The sequence below is a fragment of the Rhinolophus sinicus genome, chromosome 14 (genome assembly GCF_057876585.1).
Source record: "Rhinolophus sinicus isolate RSI-liver-muscle chromosome 14, RSI-T2T, whole genome shotgun sequence".
Classification (NCBI taxonomy): domain Eukaryota; kingdom Metazoa; phylum Chordata; class Mammalia; order Chiroptera; family Rhinolophidae; genus Rhinolophus; species Rhinolophus sinicus.
This window is the reverse complement of record NC_142514.1, coordinates 51414881-51435127: the sequence shown is the minus strand read 5'-3', so window position 1 is coordinate 51435127 and position 20247 is coordinate 51414881. Positions and strand designations below refer to the sequence as shown.

General features: G+C 34.2%; 1 protein-coding gene across 9 annotated transcripts in view; it reads right to left on the bottom strand.

Moving 5' to 3' along the window:
• Positions 1-20247, bottom strand: part of LRRC7 (leucine rich repeat containing 7) — a 526722-nt gene that overhangs the window by 21719 nt on the left and 484756 nt on the right. For 8 of the 9 annotated variants that reach the window (XM_088791197.1, XM_074334934.2, XM_074334932.2 and 5 more), the window contains 2 exons: positions 18730-18822; positions 2837-2911 (listed from right to left, as the gene is read on the bottom strand). In XM_088791197.1, coding sequence (XP_088647323.1) covers positions 2837-2911; positions 18730-18822 — 168 coding nt within the window. The remainder of the gene's footprint in view (positions 1-2836; positions 2912-18729; positions 18823-20247) is intronic. The other variant, XM_074334937.2, reaches the window with a different exon arrangement.

The window sequence follows — 20247 nt, the reverse complement described above, 5'->3', positions numbered from 1 at the left end:
GCACATGATTCAATCTAATAATGTTTTTTTTTGGTCTGTGTGCTTTTACTTGTTCTCTCTCCCTCTTATGTAATTCAACTTTACAAAGAATGAGGCTGTGAGGGGTCAGCTCTAGCACAGTGCTCTTGCCTCATGCCATGCTGTCGTAAAACAAAATGACTTCATAAGCACAGGAAGTCATTTGAATATGCTCATTCATTATAGTGTGTCCATTATAGGAAGATGACTAGGAAAATGATGTGAATATGTTTTGTTAACCCAAAATATTTTAATTAACATTAGCCCTTAATGCACACATCTTCATATAATTCAAATAACATGCTCATAATACCAGAGCAGAATAAGGAGAGAATAGTGGGTAAAAGGACTTACAGAACAAGAGAGATAATTTTTATCTGATTAATGTGGAGTTTGGGGAAGATTTTGCTGTTTCATATCTCTTTGGCTGTTTGTTGCTGCATTAGATCAAGCTCGATAACAGCCATCACTTAGGGGGCTCATTTGCTGTTTATTGTTTTTTCCTTTTACCTTTATTTTCCAGGTTGTTCATTATCATTAAGGCTTGTAAATAAATTTGCTCCTGTGATGATATATTCTAATGATCTTGTAAATGACAGATAACTGAATGTTATAAACCCATTTTTCCAGTGTTCTTTAAAGTAAGAGCCAATAAGTATTACGTACAAAGAGACAAAGATATAATTTGCCTTCTTATCATCTGATGTTGGCAATCATTTCTGTTTAGAATTGGTCATTTTTCTTTCAGAAGTATAATTGGCCATTTATGCTTTTTAACTAGTATGAAACTGTAAATACAGTAATTAATTGATTAAGGTATGTGTATTTTTCTTTTTTTTACTTAAAATGGACTTTGATTTTATTATACTAGATCCAAATGAGTTCTACAGCAAATATAAAATGTTACATCTTTGATAGTCATTTATGAAGAGAAGCAACATCTGAGGTGCAGCTGTTCTATAGTATTTTCGCTTTCAACTGATTGGGCTTACAATTCCTTCCGACTTCTTACATTATGGCTCTCAGAGACTAGAAATACTAAACCCCCATGTTCCCACATTTAACTATTCTAGAATTTCATAGCCAGAAAAGAGTATTCTGACTCTCCAGCTAGACACTAACTTAATTCTCATTTCCCTCCTACAGGCTCTCTCTCTCTCTCTCTCTCTCTCTCTCTCTCTCTCTCTGTCTCTCTCTCTCTCTCTCTCTCTCATTTATTTATAGATAGATATAACATTTAAAAATATCCATTTATATATATTTCTTTTTTAATCTGGAGAGCAAATTATTTCTTTTGCTACCTCTGTCATGGATGAAGGCAACGCCCCAAACTTGTCTCAAGTTATGGAATGTCACTCTACCTAGCTTGGCATTCTAGTAGGTCAGAGATATGAGATTAACTGGCTACATTTTTTTCAGACTCTGAGATTCAAAATAATTTTTCTGAAATTCAGTACAGAAGAAAACTGGTCATTTTCTTGGCTTAAGAGCAACATTTACCAAGTGTGAGGGAGTTGCATTGTTAATTCATTTTTGGCCAGCTTGTATGGAAATTGACAAAATTATTGAACAGATAAAGTTTTGAGCTGGAGGGACCTCAGATATAAGTATGCCACAGTTCATTTACATATAATGAATGTGAGTCTCATAGACATAATATAAAATGCTTAAGATCAAAGGTCTAGTTAGGCAATCCAAAAATATAGAACTTCCATAATAAAGTAGTAAAGAACCATTTTAGACATTTTGTGTCTTTTTGGCTTCAGTGTTTTAACTCAAAAGACCAACTGCTGGTTTGCTCTTCTGCCTCGTGGAATGGACTCAGACCTGTTGGATGGTATTTCTACTGTGATATTGGGACAGGTTGGAGCAGCTCTTAGTCTTTTCTGAGAATTACCAGTTTTGAAAACTTGAGTTTTCATCTTGATAGTTAGCTTAAAATATTTCTGAGAATAAAAGGTTAAGGCATGCAATATATATATATATATATATATATATATATATATATATATATATATTATATATATATCTCAAAAATATATATATCAAAATTATATATATAAAATTACTGAGGTCATAAGTCAAAATACTGAATCTTAAATAAGTTGATGATACTTAAGAGCTTTCCCCTATGATGTAGGAAATGATTAAGCACCTCTTATATGGGACATGTATTCAGTGAGAAGGAAGGACAAAGAAAGCAAAATGGATGAGGTTATACTAAGCTGTTTACTTAACTGTTAACTGTTTACTGGAGTGACCATTTTCTGATATGCAGAACTCTAAGTTAGAGAGTCTTTTCCCATCGGACAATACATTTTAAAGAGTCACCTTACATGCCGCTAAACTTTGTTCATACATCTGAATAGGAAGAGTAGAGAGATACTACCATGTGTTTAACAGCACTCAAACAGTAATAAGCTTATTGTTGAGAAATTAAATATGAACCAGTCCTTTCTCCCTCATCTAAAGTCACATAGATATCCTATTTGGGCACCATTTCTCTTACATATATGTGGTAACTATGCATCGATTCTTGTATGTATAAATTTTTCTTACATTATTAAATAATATCATTCATTTAAACAAAAATGTGCACATCTATCATGGGTCAGGTACAGGGGGCATTGGATTCTATCAAACTGAATTGGTTTGTGACCTCTCAACCCCAAAACAATAAAGTCAAGTAAGCAATGTAAGAAATACTTGTTTAATTAATGACTGGAATCATTTAATTCAAGTCATTCAACTTAATATCTTGGTTAGATATTTGTTTCAATGTTAACATTTGAATACATTGTTTTTTCGTCTGTCTTACCTGAAGGATCTTATCACCAGGCTGTAGTAGGTTGGATGCTGGTCCGTCAGGCTGAACCCTAGTAACAAAGATACCCTATAAGTCAGAAGTAACAGAGGTTAGGATTCCATTATCAAGAACTAGGTCTATTTAATTTTTATTCATATAGAATACAGTGAAAACAGCTTAAAAACAGTTTATACATGTAAACTTCAAAGATTGTTACAGTATTGCAAGCAAAACATCACTGCAGGTCAAGTCTAAGTCATCTTTACTTGCAGAAAAAAGCTCCTTTTGTTTTTAAAATGTACCTATGATTTATAAATTAATTTCATGGCATATTCTTTCATTCTGAAATCATTGGAAATATGGTGCTAAGCATCTTTTGTACAACTTCTGAAATTGGCTTAAGTTATTCTGTATTGAAAATGTCTTCTATTTGATAGGTTGTAAATTCAATGTGCACTTACATAACCTTACTAGAATTACATATAATTACTGGTTTATTTGAATGAGTACTACTCTGTATGTTCCTGGGAATTTTAAGATAAAAGGCATATGAACAAAGGAAACATAAGAAAATTTCAACATTGCATTTTTAAATATAAAGTGTATGTTTACATAATTACAGAACCCTAAATTGATTAGTTTATAAAAATAATCAAAAATTTTTTGATCATATATATAAAGCAACATTTATTGAATGTCTACCACATCTAGGCCTTGATTGCTAGTGTTATAGAGATATACAGAATATAGTTTCTGGTTTCAATGAGCTCACGATATAGGGAGGGAAAAGTAAAGAAAACAACCAATTACAAAGCAGTATGACAAGTGTTCTGATAGAAATACAATAGATTATCAAAAATATTGCACCTAGCTTATCCTTGGTATGTTCGGATTTTTAAGAGGAGCACATACCTGACGGCTAAATTATAAAAAAAACTGAAAGGTGTCCATCCAGATAAGGGGAGGAAGTGTATTCCAGATAGCAAGAACACCACATACAATAGTGAAAATGCCTGTTACATTTAGGAAACTGCAAGTAGTTCTATTATGACTGGAGTGGTGATGGAAGGGTGCGAGCGGATGGGGTGCAAGAGCATGGGAAATCAGGCCAAAAAGTAGGCTGGGGCTTGGTTAAGACAGGCCTTTAATAGACATGCTTATCAGTTTGGGGAGCTACTGAAGTATTTTAATCATGATGGTGACAAGATCTGAAGAATGAACTGATGATTGGATAAACAAAATGCGTACATCTATCCAGTGGTATATTATTCGGCAGTAGAAAGGAATAAGGTACTGAAAACATGGATGAACTTTGGAAACATTATGCTAAGTGAAAGAAGCTGGTCACAAAAGGCCATATATTATCCAATTTATATGAAATGTCAGGAATATGCAAATACATAGGAAAGGAAAGCAGATTAGTGTTTACCAGAGGCTGGGGAGCAGGGGGCTGAAGAATGACAACTTGTACAGAGTTTCTTTCCAAGGTAATAAAAATGTTTTGAAATTAGATAGTGGTAATGGGTGCACAATTCTATGAATATAGTAAAAACCATTTAATTATACACTTTAAAAGGGTGAATTTTATGGTATGTGAATTAGATTTCAATATAGCTATCGCTGTGTTTTTTTTTTAATTCTTAAGAACTATTAATAGAATACAATATTTTAATGTCTTTGCCTATTATTCAGAAAATCATTTCATTTGTTGATATATATACTTAAAGATTCTCACTTAAACCCATAACTTATGTGTGTGCGTGTGTGTAAATGGTTTAACAAACAAACCCTAATTATAAAACTCCTATGTCTGTTTTCATTTAGCATTTCAATTAGTTGTGAAATTTATTCATTTAAGGCTTTTGAGTGATTTTTATCTTTCCAAAGATTTTAATCTCTTTAATTTCTTTTCCTTCCCATTTAAAGATGAAACTACAGATAAGCATCAAAATCGCTAGAAAACGAACATCACTTTTAATCTATGAATTCAACTTCTAGAACTTATCTTAAGCAAATAACTGGACAAATATGCAACATACATTTACTAATATGTTTATCATGTTATTTGCAATAATAAAATTACAAACCATACCTACATGTCTAATAATGAGAGACTGATTAAATAAATTATGGTAAATCTATACAATGAATAATGTATGGTCATTAGAAATGAAGTCCTAGATGGCAGGTATAGAAGTACACTATGGCTTAATGAAATAAGCAGGTTGTAAAACATTATGTGTGGTATGATACTATTTTTGCTGAAATATGTTTACATGCATATTTGTGTAGGAAGATATCTGCAAAATATACTTATCCCTAAACATTAACAGTGGCAGTAATGGGAGACTATATACGTATATACATATACCTACATAGAGATATATATACATATATATATATATATATATATATATATATATATATATATATATTTCTTTTTGCTCATCTGTGTTTTCTAAATTTTCTACAAGGATTATGTACTACTTACACGATTAAGAAAGTAATTATACATATATCTATATATCTCTATATAGATATATATATATATATATAATTTTTGTTAATGTGGCACTATTAGGAGTGATGCTCAAACAGCTAGTTACTTTGGTCAATTCAGATGTACAAATGGTCAATTTAGAAGGAAAAATAAAACTGGTTGCTTGAAAAGGACAGTTAAATAAGGCACAGTAATTAATCCAACAGACCAGTGAATGGCACTGGTTGTGAAAACAAATATACTCCCTACAGTCCTATTCATAATGGGCATATAACTCTCATGCTCCATCAATCCAGGAGACTGTATGTGCAATCAGCCCCCCAGTAGCTGTATGTACAGAGACCTCAATAGCCTTCTCTGTGCTATTGAAGTCTCTGTACAACAGGCAGAATGACACTATTGCCCCAAATTAGCCACTACTTCTCTGGTGCTGGAAGTAAGGTTGTTTCAGCTATTATTTTATTCTAGCAGCCAAAGTCTGTACTACTTATTTAATTTTGATCGTCTTTCTTTAGTTCATTGTACAGGAATAGTTTAATAATGTTTGTATGAATCCAGACCACAGGAGCTGAATTATGGCCATCACATTTGTAATGCTGGGAGGAACTAGGCACGCCCCACAGCCTGACTGCTGAAATAATACAAATGTAGTGTCTGTGGCAGGTTTAATTTCATCCATCACAAAGCTCTGCAGGATTCAACCACTGTTCTGAAGACTTGCTTTGAAGCTTTCTCTTATGTGTCCTGAGTCTTCCAAAATATTTACTGTGGTTTTCTAAAGCTTTAATATTTCTTTTCAATCAATAACCTTCATCCACTAAGAAACTGCTACTACCCATTGCTATAGTTTTCCTTTTTCTCTGCATATGGTATCACACAGCATACTGCCATGTTAATTGAAACACATAGCAATAAGTCCTATGTGTGATAATTGTCTGTGGCATTCATGATTTGTGGAGGTAGACTGTTTCCCAAAACACTGCCTGCAAAGACCAGCACCCTGATTTTCCCCTCTATGTGTGTATATAAACAGCAGGCTATGAAAGAGACCAAATAACTCTGAACCCGTCTGTGTGGTCTCTGTTGTGATGAATATTGATGAGAAATATGAAAACTTTGACAGTATTTTGAAAAAGCTCATTGTGTGTCATCCTTTCAACAAATTCATTTTATTCTGAGTCTTCAAAAGAATACTTTTGACAGAATACTTTTGAATACTTATGGCAGAATTTGGTGAAGAATTATCAGACTATTCGTATTCGGAAAATTAGAACAGTAATTTCCTACTGTTTGGTGAAAACCCATCTCCTACCTTCCAAACAGCAATAAGTCACCTTGTATGTACCAAATATCCAAATCATGGCATTTGATCAATTTTATAACTCTACTAACAAGCTCTAAAATATGTTCAGTTTCTTGTAACATTTGTAGTACGCTAAATATGGGACAAACCATGCAGGACGTTCAAAACTAGTGAAACATACCATATACCCAAGATTATAGTGAAAGCATCTAGCCCAAGGAAGGAAAATAGTAGCTCTCTTGTTCAATGAGGTGATGTGCGTTTGTATTTTATTGCTGCCGTAACAAATTTAGTGGCTTAAAACATCCCACATTTATTCTCTTACAGTTTGGTAGGTTAGAAATCCAACATAGGACTCACTGGGCTAAAACAAATGTATTGGCAGGACTGCATTATTTTCTGGACTATCTAGGGGAGAATATGTTTCCTCATCTTTTCCAAATTCTAGGAAGTGTCCACATTTCTTGGCTCATGATCCTCATCCCTATTTACCATCTTCAAAACCAGCAATTGTGCATCTCTCTGAATATTCCTCTAGTCAGATGCCCACATGACCACAGCCAGGAAAGGGTGTCTGTTCTTAATGACTCATATAATTACTTTGGGCCAACATGGATAGTGCAGAATAATCTCCCCATGTCAAGGTTTTAAATTTAATATCATCTGCAAAGTCCCTTTTGCCATGTAATGTAACGTATTCTGGGAATTGGGTTATGGCTCTCTTTGGGTGCCTATTATTTTCTGCCTACCACATAGTATAAGAAGTAGATAAAAGCATAGCTCTGCAGTTAGACTGGCTGTGTTTATAATTTATATATATATGACACACGACTTTGAGCAAGTTAATTAGCTATTGTGTACTTAACTTTTTCTCATCAGTAAAATGGGTATAATAATGGCATATACTGCATAGTTATTAGATGAACTGAGTGAATGAAGACAAAATACTTAGAACAGTGGATGGTACTCAGTGTAGGGTCAATAAATGTTAAAATTATTGAAAGTCTGAAGGTCGAGCTACAATCCAAGGTCTTTTTATCCAGCAAAGCCCACATTGAGAGTTTCTGAGTCTCCAACTGTACCAGATTTATCGTCAGGAGATTCTTCTTAATTCTCAATATGGAGTATATTGCAAGGCCAACATTTATCTTTTTCTTGAATTCCCAACAGATAAGAGGATTTGCATCTCTTCTCTAGGAAAGGGGATGGGAAGAGCGCTGTAAAGTCTCTCCTATCTTATCCGTGGTTTCCTAGTGGTGGTTCTTAGTGATAATGACTCCAGTTATTGTTCACTCTCAGTAGTGGACATGGGTCCCAACTACACAGCTTCTTGATGGTTCACAGTGACTTTCAGGGGCTACCTGCTTTTGTACCTCCAAGTTAGGTGCATCAGCTTTTTGTGGTAATGGCTGCTAGAATCTAGCTAATAGCTTAGGGCATCTCCAAGTGTGTTTTCCAATGTCTCATCCCTCAGGACCAGCTCTCAGGTTCCTTAGTGGCTTGACAGCACAGTGGTTTTCCCTTAGCACCACCTTTAGAGGGCATCTCACACCAGAACAAAAAGATAAGTGCTGTAGCCCTTCCCAAAGCGCGGAAGTCTTTGCTGCTCCTCAGGCACCAATACTTGGGTGTGCTTGAGACAGACACAGGCCCCATAGCATCACAGAGGGCACCCCATAGGTGTGAACCCAAGTTAATCTAGAGAGGGTTGGCCGAAGGCTACAAATGTTTCCCCATTTAAAAAAAGAAACAAACAAAAAAACCATAATCTTTATGCAAGTCATAAATAGTTTTTCCAAGGTACCCATAATTGGGTTTTAAAAAGTTTTACTTTTCACAAATAATTTTGAAAAAGGGTGAGTATAGGAGGTTTTTTACAGTGTCGATCTGACCTTGTCTTGCTGGTTACCTAGCTAGCCTATACTCCACTGGACAAAAACCTTAACGTGTTCAGAAAGTTAATCTACAGGGCCAACACTTAACATTCTAACTTTAGAGAAGAAAGAAACTTTATATGACTTTTTAATGATGAAGGTGAATGACTGTGACAGTCTCAGCTGTTGTAAATTTAGACACCAAAATAGAACTTCTCTTAAGGGAGCTGCAACTTCGATTTATGAAATATGCTTTTCTTTAAAATTCTGAAAAATCTGGGCTCTAGCTGATGCTAAGAAATTGGTTTCTAGAAAGGCCATATCTCAGATAAAAATTGCATACTATTACAATTACAATTCAGAACACAGTGGTGAAATGTTATAGAATATAGTATTTCATACTTTCATATAATTATGAAATTTCAAAGAGTATTTCTGAAGGAACACGGACTCATGAAAGTAACAAACAGTCATGGATTCAATAGTTTTTAAGGGGAGACTTTTTTTCTCCAACAATGTGACAAGTAACATATATATTTTTACATAAATTGATCAAGGTTAATATAAAACTATGTTGTGGCTCATAGAAGCAGCATTACATATGCACAATAGACTGTATTTACTTAGTTCCTGTGATTATTAGAATATTTGACACATCAAGGATAAAGGCATTATTGATAGTTTTCCTTTCTATGAATCAAAAGTGTGATGACAAAATAATTTAAGGTTAATTGCCAAGTGTCAAATCTTAGGCTTTGGACAATGTGTCACCATAACAACTGAGGAATTTATAAGTAACAAGAAAAGAGATTTATCCCAGGGCCATTAGAAACTGCAAGAGAGTGGGGAAAGAGGGACAGACAGGAGGGAGGGAGAAAGAAAAAGGGGCATTAGCAGCTGAATATGATGCTTTGATGTACGATTGAACTTTAGCTGACAAAACAATGAAATGTAAAATTCATAAAAGATGAATGAACACAAAGAAGAATCCCTTTTGAAATCTAGAAAATTTGAGCCTCAAAAGATAAGCGATACAAATAAAAATTCTACCAAAGTCCTTTAAAAATTTCTCAAAAATCTTATGAACAGATGTTTAAAGAAATTCCTATAAACTCTCCCAAATTGTTAAATAAAGTAAATATTAAAATAGAAATCACTTGATTGCGTTTTACAAATACTGATTAATAATGCATTGGAGCAAGAAGGAGACTAATAAAACCCATACAAATCACCCATACAAAACCCGTACGTATCACCCACACAACTATCTTAGTGGCAATATAATGGAGATGATCCTAACAGAAGAAATGCTTCATTGTTGATCTTTAGACGTGCATCATACTTTCCGGTCTTGTAAAAGTTTGTTTAGTAGGCAAAAAAAAAGTATCTTTGTTAAGATACCGCTCTTCTGACTTGCTAAAAGCATTAAAAAAGTAAGCAGTTTATTCTCTTTTATCTGCGATTCCTGTTAGAAATGACGACTTGAGTACTAGAATATTTTTTATAGTTTGATTCTGATCACAATAGGCTGTTCTCTTTAGGGAAATTTGAATGTAAAAGTTAAAATTGTTTGGCTTTGTTTACTTTACAATTATAACTTTTATTAGTAGTTCCAGCATTCCAATTATGATCTAACAATCAAACTTCTCTGGAATGTCTACTGTGACTCTAAGTGACTTTGCTGCCTGTTTATTTCTTGGTGAAATTCTTGAGTTTAAAAAGCAGTTTTTTTATTTGATTTTCGTATTTTCTTTTAAATGTAAATGGTCATATTCCCTCATACATTATTGTCTTTCCAGATTTCTTGTCTCTTTGGAAAAAATACAAGAAATAAACTAATAAAAAAAATGAAAAAAAAATACAAGAAATATTCTTTAAAGCCTGTGTTCAGAATGAGACCTCAATTGGTGGTGAATATTTGGATTGCTGAGTTTTATACAGTTTTCTGATTCTGTCAGAGCCTCTAATGGCTTTCCTTCTCAGCTTCATGCATAGCATAAAATAGATGAACCTATTAAAACAGGAGTGGGTAACTGTAGGTGGCTGTGGATTCTCCTTCCTAGCTATTCCTAAAATAGTGTCGGTTAATCAGCTTTCTGATTATCATCCCTGCAGGCTTCCTCAAAGCCCTTCCAATTGTATACTTTTTTGACATCATTTTAAAATAATGACTTGAAAGTGAAGAATTCAGTCAAACTTTTTTTTGTCACTTATACTAAAATAAGGTTTTGAAGTGAAAAATTGTTTTGTTGTAAGCTATATTCAAACTATGATTATTTTAGATTTACCATGGTTTTATTTAATAGCTAACCTATCATTGTAGAGTCAGCCAATGCTAGTATTTCTTAGAGGTGGCAGTGAAATCAGGAAGTGAAAAAGGCCAGTAGCAAATACCCAGAAGACACTTTGGTTATGAATACTGATACTCTGACTTATAAAGTGGCTCTTAGGTCAAGGCTGTACATGGCAGTGTGGGGCTGGAGTGAAAAGGATAATATTTTTTCACTTTTTAGTCGCTATATTATTTGAATTTTTATAGTGACAATGTTTTCATTTATTACCTGTGCAATTTTTTGTGTGACTTTTTCTTTTAATTAAATTTATTGGGGTGACAATGGTTAGTAAAGTTACATAGGCTTCAAGTGTAAAATTCTGTAATACGTCATCTATATATCACACTGTGTGTTCACCACCCAGAGTCAGTTTTCCTTCCATCACCATATATTTGACCCCCTTTTTCCTTATCTACAATCCCCTTTCCCCCTTCCCCTCTGGCAACCACTAAACTATTGTCTGTGCAATTTTTTAAAGGTGTAAGTTAAAAGGACTTTGCAGTTGTGTACATCTGAGACTAATATATGATGGTTTTAAAGAGTGATGGTTATGTCACCCAGAGTAAAAGCCCTGAGACTGCCATGTAGCTAGTGAAGGAAAAGGATGCAGTTCACACTCAGTTATTATTAAAAAAAAAAAAAAAAAAAAAAAAAATATATATATATATATATATATATATACACACACATATATATACATATATATATTGAAAAATGTTTTACTGATTGTTGTAAAATATGACAAAGTGATAGCAATCTCAATTCTAGTGATTCTCTAAATATATTGCTAAATTAAAATATCCCAATGTATTTATTCAAAATGGTACTTTTTTTTATAAAGAACAAAGATTTATTTCTTTTTTTTTAAACTTATTGGGCTGACAATTGTTAGCAAAATTACATAGTTTTCAGGTGTACAATTCTGTATTACAAAATGGTACTTTTTAATCACCCTATTTTTCACATGTGTGCCTCAGTGATATCCTAAAGAACAAAGCCTGTGTTGAGTTACATTTTATATTCTTTCATAAGATGAAATTCGTGCCTTGTTTATATTACAATGTCTAGACACCGACATTATCCAATTGACTAAAGCACATGTCATGCCTTTTTAAAAAAGCTTCGTATAAGTGGTCATACCTGTAGAAATCCTATTAATAGGAGATTGTGGAGACTACATTTCTATCAATGTTTTTGATTAGATTCAGGATATTTTCTCAACATAAAAGACAAGGAACAGAATAGGCAAAGATACATTTTTCAGTTTTTAAAAATCTCACTTTTACTGTCCTCAAACAACCAAGTGGCATTCTCAACTTCTCAAAATGGAAGTACCTTATGAACCAGCAATTCCACTCCTATTCAAAGGAATCCAAAACACTAATTCAAAAAATATATGCACCCCTATGTTTATTGCAGTGTTATTCACAATAGCCAAGACATGGAAACGACTGAAACACCCATTGATAGACAATTGGATAAAGAAACTGTAGTACATTTATATAATGGAGCACTACTCGGCCATAAAAAAGAATGAACTCTTACTGTTTGCAACAACATGGATGGACCTAGAGAACATTATGCTTAGGTAAATAAGTCAGACTGAGGAAGACAAATACCATATGATATCACTTATATGTGGAATCTAAAGAACAGAATAAATGAACAAACTAAATAGCAATAGACTCAGAGATACAGAGAAAAAACTGATGGTTGCCAGATGGGAGGTGGATGGGAATGTTGGAGAAGGTGAAGGGATTAGAAAGTGCCAATTAGTAGACATAATACAGTCATGGGGATATGGAATACAGTATGGGGAATATAATCAATAATGTTGTAAAGATTATGTAGGGTGCCAGATGGGCACTAGACTTATCAGGGCTAGCATTTCATAGATTGTGTAGATGCCTGACCAATACGCTATACCTCTGAAGCTGAAGTAGAATAATATTGAATGTCAAATATGTATATATATAAAGGTGCCCAAAAATGTATATACATTTTAAGAAAGGAAAACTGTATTAAAATTGTAATAATATATACCTATAACAAAATATGAATACAAGTCACATTTGACTTCTGCAATTACAAGAGGTGTTCTAAGTGGTTACCATCAGCATCCAGACACTTCTGGTTATGGTGAACTACTGCTTGAGTAATGGTGACCAAAGCGTCTGCTTGTATAAATTTTTTTGGCACTCCCTGTGTATTGCCACAGGATGTGGAATACAGCATAGTGAGGAGAGTCAATGGAATTGTAACAGCGATATACGATGTTAGAGGGGTAGTAGATTGAGGGGGGTTATCACTTTGGGAGGGGTATAAATGTCTATTACATTGTTTTGTACACCTGAAACTAATAAAAAAAATAAATGCTTCAAAAAATTGCAATGTGACTAAGATGCAGCTGAAATAATCAATTGTGCTGTAAAATAATTTTTACTTGGCATTTATTTAAAGAAAATCAGTTCTACATATAAAAAGACCTGTTTTAATCCCTTCCCAAATTTAGTCCAAAATGCAGTGGGTAAACAATACTATATCTAGCCATTGCTGCTTATTGTCACTTTCACATAATGCAGACTCCAAATTACTATGCACTGCATAATCACTTGAAGTAGAATTAAGGATAGGACAGATACATAAATTATATTATAAAATGAATTTAGAAATATGTAAAATAAATCGTATTTGTCTAGTAGTTGTGCAAAATGAAGAAAATATGTTTTACATAGTTTAATATTTATGTGGTATATACAAATCTTATGCTATATGGAGTTCTAGATAAATGTGTTTGCTATTCTTGATTTTCGCATCCCTGGAGAATACATGACAAGAAATAGACAGATGGTATGTACTTTTTCATAAGTCAAGAACATATCTTTTGCAACATTTTTGATTATGATTCACCCAATGTCAAGAGGCTGAGCAAATCTGGAAAATTATTCCTGTGCATTTTCGAATGTGCCACTCACTGACACACTCATGCGAATGGGCATTGTTATACCAGGCAAAGGTATCAAATAAATGCTTTGATTCTGAACATCTAACCCTCCTTTTCTTCTTAATATTAATCACAAAAATACTTTTCTTTGATGCAGTATGCATCTCCACACACAAAAACTTCCCATTTTTTTCTTGGGGTGGAAAGTGGGGTGTGAAGAAGAGGGGCTTAAGTCTTTGCAGGCCTTTTTGACATTTGGAGTTATGCAGAATAAGATATAGTAATGTACTCCGAAGTCCCAGAACATTTATTTAGAATTTATTTCTTTTACATTTGCCATGCCTCCAACATTCTTCCTTGCGTTGAATTTTACCTGTACCATAAGCAAATTACAACATTTAGAAAATAACATGAATTTGGTTCTTCTGTCATTTCTGTCTACATGCAGATTACAAATCAGTGAAAATGTGGGTTGGCTCTCTGGTATCTGTTGAGCATGATTGTTTATAATAAAACTGTGAAGAATAAGTGATTCTTTGACCTTGATGCCCAAGTATGTATATTTCCTGCTGTCAAGTGTTTTCAGGATATATATAATATAGCTTTTATTTTAATCTTATGACTAGATAATTGTTCATGGGACTAGTCAGAGCTATACTTTTTGAACATATAGAGCAAGGGGCTGTGATTTTTCTTTAATATCTTTCAACTCTAGAAGTTTAGTTCTACCTCCTCAAATGAGACAAGGAGGGATATCGGTCCTTGAATGAAGAACTATGTGAATGCATCGTTAAAAAGTCATTCATTTGCAGAGTCTTGGGCTACTTTATGAAGTTATCACATAACACGGTATTATTTATCCATTAATTCAGTCTCTTCTTTTTAACAACATCCAGTGGAAATTCTATTGGTAAATTACTTGCATCTTGCTGTTATGAACTGTTATTTTATGAACCTTTAAATACAGGCAAAGATTATTGTGATTTGTTCCATTGGCAGAATCACCACTGTAATGATAACAGTCCAAAAGTTTTATAATTACTTTGCAATCCATTGTGTACAGTATGCTTCTCATTATCTAGGTTCAAGAGAGAATACATGCTGACTTCCAAGTACTTGTTGAAACAAATATCTAGACTATGACTAATTAGAGGGTTCTGTAATACTTTCCATATTAGAATATCATATTAGTCTCAACTCTACAGGGTATAAATTTGCCATGTGGCCCTGGGCATTTGCAGATAGAGGCATGCAGCACAGTGCTTATTAAGAGAAAGGGATTTGGAGTCAGATCAATTTGGGTTCAAATCTTGTCTGCCACAGATCAGCTGATCAGACCTTGGGCAAGTTAAGCAACCCTTCTGGGTCTCAGGAAAATGAGGAAAATAATACTCAACTAACCCAAGTTAGTTATGAAGATCAGATAACTTCATGTATATGAAAAGCCTAATGCAGTAACGAGCACATTGTATACTTAATAAAAGGCTATTATTTTTATTACTTTTATTATTATCATCAGATTTGTTAGATTAAAATCTTTCTTTTCTCTGTAGCACCCTGCCATCTTGACAGCAGTGTTTCTCTATAATAATACACCAGATCATGACTTCCATCCACTTCACTGGGAGGGCAGAGGCAAGCGTTACATAGAACCATTTTTAACCAGTTTTCTACAGTTCTCTTTCCAAGTATGTAAATGCGGTTTTCACCTGACAGCGCACCGAAAATAATGAACTTCATGGTGAGTGAATTGGGTTGCTCAACTAGTAAATATTATTCCAACAGTGATATGAACCTCAGGACTAATTGTGCTCCATCCATTTAACCTGAGGAGACAATAATTGATTAGGACTACCTTGGGGTCCTAAATTTGTAAGATCAGATGCTGTTCTAAGCTCTCACAGTCTGGCACAAAACAGTGCCCGTATATGGCTTAATCCCGAATTCTCCCCACAGTCTCAGTTAATTGTTGGGCTGCCCCAAGGGGTTATGTGCAATAATCTCACACTACCACAGACTTTATATTGGAATTTATATTGCCTGACTAAACAACACAGCTCACTTTTGCCCCAGTTGCACACTCCCAGGCTTTTGGGATGATGACTTCATGCTTTCCTTATGTGGTTGTGTACCAGGTAATCGGTTGGGATTCTATCTCACATTGATCTTTGGCATTCGGCTGGAATAGTGGTCCCCATCGGTCAAATGAAAGAGAGTGAAACAAATCTATTGGCTACTTTAGTACGGAACGTCAATGTCTCTAAGACATTCAGGTATCTTGTATACTTAGAATTTTGAGTGGCATTACAAAACATTCAAACATTCATGAATAGCAAGAAAAATAATATAGTGTGCTTCTAAGAATATTTCTAATCCATTGCTGTGTTTATTGGGAGGCAGTATGTGTCATACTAAAGTTTAAACTTTTGCATGACTAGAACTTCTTACAAAGCACCCACCTTCAAATCAGGTAGTATCTGTTGAATTTAAATGTATGTTTAATTTGCTTCTCTTCACCCTCAGCTGTAAATTAGCCAACTCAGGGGAAAAAAACACATTGTTTTGTGGAGAGAGGGGTATTTTTAAAGTTCATTTTCATTTTCTTACTGTTTGGTATTTTGGGGTTGATTTAGGTACTGGATTCTACTCTAAATTTTATGCAAATACTACAATAATGGATCAGCGGGGCTAAAGAAATATAATTGAATTCTCAAGAGGATAATCTCTTTTCTTGTGAGTGGATTAAATTCCTGTATAAATTGAAAGAGCCAATGTCTTTTTAGATCTTCTGTACACTTTAAACTAAGTATCCACCATATGTTTGGCATGACACCAAAAGTGGTCAATAAATTAAGAGCAGTCTTGAGAATCTTCTGTACATTTGGAACTTTTAATTACTCCCATCAATTTTGCAATAATAGAGATTTGCATTTCAGATTGTGAAGTGTTGTAGAGAGTAATCAGGCAAAGAAAAGTGCTTTTGAAGGGAAATCTTTCAATGAATACATTATACAATTCAAGCTCTGTATCTGTTGCATTTAACCAAAAGAGCAAATTATAAGATTATAGAAATAGTTCAGTCTCACTAGAGTCATCAAAATGTTACAAATGAGAATTTATATTTAGTTACAATTATATATAGTGGAAGAATTACAGGCAATGATCTGAAAGCCTCACATCTACTGTCCCCTTCAGTTGAAAATAACAGAAGAGCAACAGCATTCAGACATCTTGACTATTTAGCAACCTGTTCATCCTTAATTTAAAGATATTTATTACCCTGTGATTTCCAAAATATAGTGAAAAGGTGTATATACTAGTGGGAAAAGGGCGAAAAACATGTCTTTTGAATTTCAACTATCTTAAGAATGATAAGGTTATTACTTTTCATTGAAAGAACTTATGGAGGAGATATAAAACCAGAGACAAAAAGGGGGACCAAGATAAATAAGACAATGATTTCAGACTTTTAAAAATATCATCGTATGTTTCTGATAATTTTGAACTTTCAAACTTTTTGTCTTAATATATATTAATAACTTGTCAAAATTCAGTAAACACCTGGTCCCATTACACCATGACTCTTTTAATTCTACTAAATCAATGGTTATCCTCAACATCATTTCAAAATAGAAATGCATATGCATAAACATTTCTAACTGGCATTCCCCTAGTTACACAGGGCTGCCTCATCCACACTCCTTATATATGAATAGCTGCTCCAACCAGTTGACCAAAGGAGCCATTGAGGATCTCTTTCTAGTCCCTTACATTCTAATGTGTACAGTGTGTACAATTTCTCCTTTTGGTCCAACCTCTTCCTCCCTTCTGCTTCTCTAGAAAGGAGAGGAAGAAGGGCATAAAGAATGCTAGGAAACAATAAGATTGGGAAGAAGTGGAGGAAAATAAGCGGTGAAGGGTACTGTTTCAGGCTACAGAAATCTCCAGAGTAGGGACATTGAAGTTTTTTTCAGAAGCAGGTTTTATGATCAGACATTGATGTGAGTTATGTTTTTAATGGTGAGTTGAAAAGATCTGCACCAGGTTGTGACTTAAAGGTAGATTGAGAGCCTGTGGACGTTTTGTTCATATCTAATTTCTGTCTGTCTTCATCACCCCCAAGTTTCATGCCACTGACTACAATTAAATGTGATGAGGTCAAAAGCAAATAGTTTCAATTATCATCAAATTATAATTACTAATTGAGTCAAAGCTGAGAGTATTAAACATTGATGGTAGCAGGGCATGTGATATAGCTCAGGGCAAATTTTTTAAAATAAAAAAGTCAGGTTTTCTACGATGGGATCAGACAGGCCAGATGTGAGCATGGGCAGCATGTTGGGTGTTCAGGAAATGGCTGAGGTTAGAGCTGGGGGTGGTGGGGAACCTTTGCCCATGGTGTGACAAACAGGGGTAAGCATGGGAAGAGGACCTGATTCCCCTGTCATGGCTAACTCTGATTTTCTCATAGAATACAAGTTTTCCGTGGTCTTTCAGTTCTACAGTTCTATTGGTGAAATACTTTACAAACACGATGAATTAAAGAGATGTCAGTCAGCTGGCCCTGGCATTGGATCCTTATTTAATCATTCAGTTAGTACGAGAAAACATCTTCCCAACTAAATGATCTGCAAGTAAACTTTTGTAACAACTTATAAGAACTTGCCTGAATGTCTTTCATTACAATTATGTACAATTGTGAACAAAATGCAAAGAATGAACAATTTTCCTTCCAAGGATTATGCGTAAATTTATTTATTCTTAGGATTTAGCAAGCACTGCAGTGAATTCTTTTTCCCAGTGCTGAAAATTTTCTAATTGGCTTTATAGTTAGCTAGCTTATTAAAGCACAGTAAAAACACTTAAAATTTTTTCTAACCACTTTTGTTTTCTTGTGGTAGAAGACAATGTTTTTCTAATTAAAATTGTCAATAAGAAATTTACTTCTTACCTTGTCAGAAGGTTTAAATGGATTTCCTTGTCCACTAATTCCACCACTGATACTAAATCCAAGGCCAGGATTCTTTTCTATTCTCACACAAAACTATGTAAGGAAGATATAAAAAGTTAATCAAATACATATCAAAGCCAAATATCTTCAAATAACTGCACCCATGTAGAAAAGATTCACATTTCACTTAAGTTCTCAGGGTTACCCTATGTTAACTTGGTACACAAAAGACAGTATAAACTCTGACAGAATATTTAATGTTTCTTTTCTTATTTATTTAATTTATTTTTTTAAATTAAAGTTTATTGGGGTGACAATTGTTAGTGAAGTTACATAGTTTCAGGTGTACAATTCTGTATTACATCATCTGTATATCACATTGTGTGTTCACCACCCAGAGTCAGTTCTCCTTCCATCACCATATATTTGATCCCTTTTACTCTCATCTACCATTTCCCTCCCTCCTTACCCTCTGGTAACAACTAAACTATTGTCTGTGTCTATGAGTTTTTGTTTCTTCGTTAGTGTTTCTATAGGCATCAGTTTATGATTGAAACTAGCTTGAAATTACCTGGGCAAGCAGACATTAGTAAGGATTTATTCATTAAATCCTGTGGAGGACTGAATCTTGATTAGCAGTTTTTAAAAATTAAAAGCCTTATAAAAGGTTGTGAATTGTTACAATTATCCAGTTTAAATGCACAAGTATTCCAATTAATTTGAAAGGATTGTAGGAATAAGTGAAAGAAAATTTGCAAATGTAGAGGGATGGAAAATATGGCTATTTCAATAAACTGCTGCTGCTTCCTAGGAGAGTAGTATGATTCATCTTCTTGGTAGATGATTCTATTGTTTAGAAATAGCAGGACTTTGAGTTTGAGAAAGGGGAGAACTTTTGGCCATCGCCTGAATGAGGGTAAAAGAAAGGAAGAATGAAATACTGAGTAAAAAGAGAGACTCAGCAGTAGCTCCTGGAGAAGGAGTTAGAAGTCTTGGAAGAAAGAGAACACTGTGAAAAAGAAAGAGGTCGGGCATATGAAGAAATTATTTGTGACAGGGAATAGCCAAAAAATATTTAAGACTGGAGGGCTAATATTCTAGCATTCTGTGCTATGTTATCTCCCTAAACTCCAAATCATCAATGAAAGTCTGTTAAATAAAAGAGCCTTGTGCTTTGTAGTACTACGGGAAAATGATGGCCTTAGGGGGAGGTCCACCATGGCGTAAGGCCTTAGTAAAGATGATAGTGTTATAGGAGTTGATACAAAGAATGTAGACCAAGAAGTCCATAAACGAGAAATCAGTGCAGGGAAAGACCTAGAGAAACTATAACAAACCTGGGAATTCTTGATGATCCTGAGCTAGGGATAAGTGTGTGGGCTGTGGTGAAAATCCTAGTTTTCCATGTAAAGTAGTGGGGCAGTTGACCCCAGATGATTGAAAGACTTAAGACCTTAGAGATAGCATCCACTTTGGTTACATAAAGAAAGAAAACACTTTCATAATTTTTAAGTACAG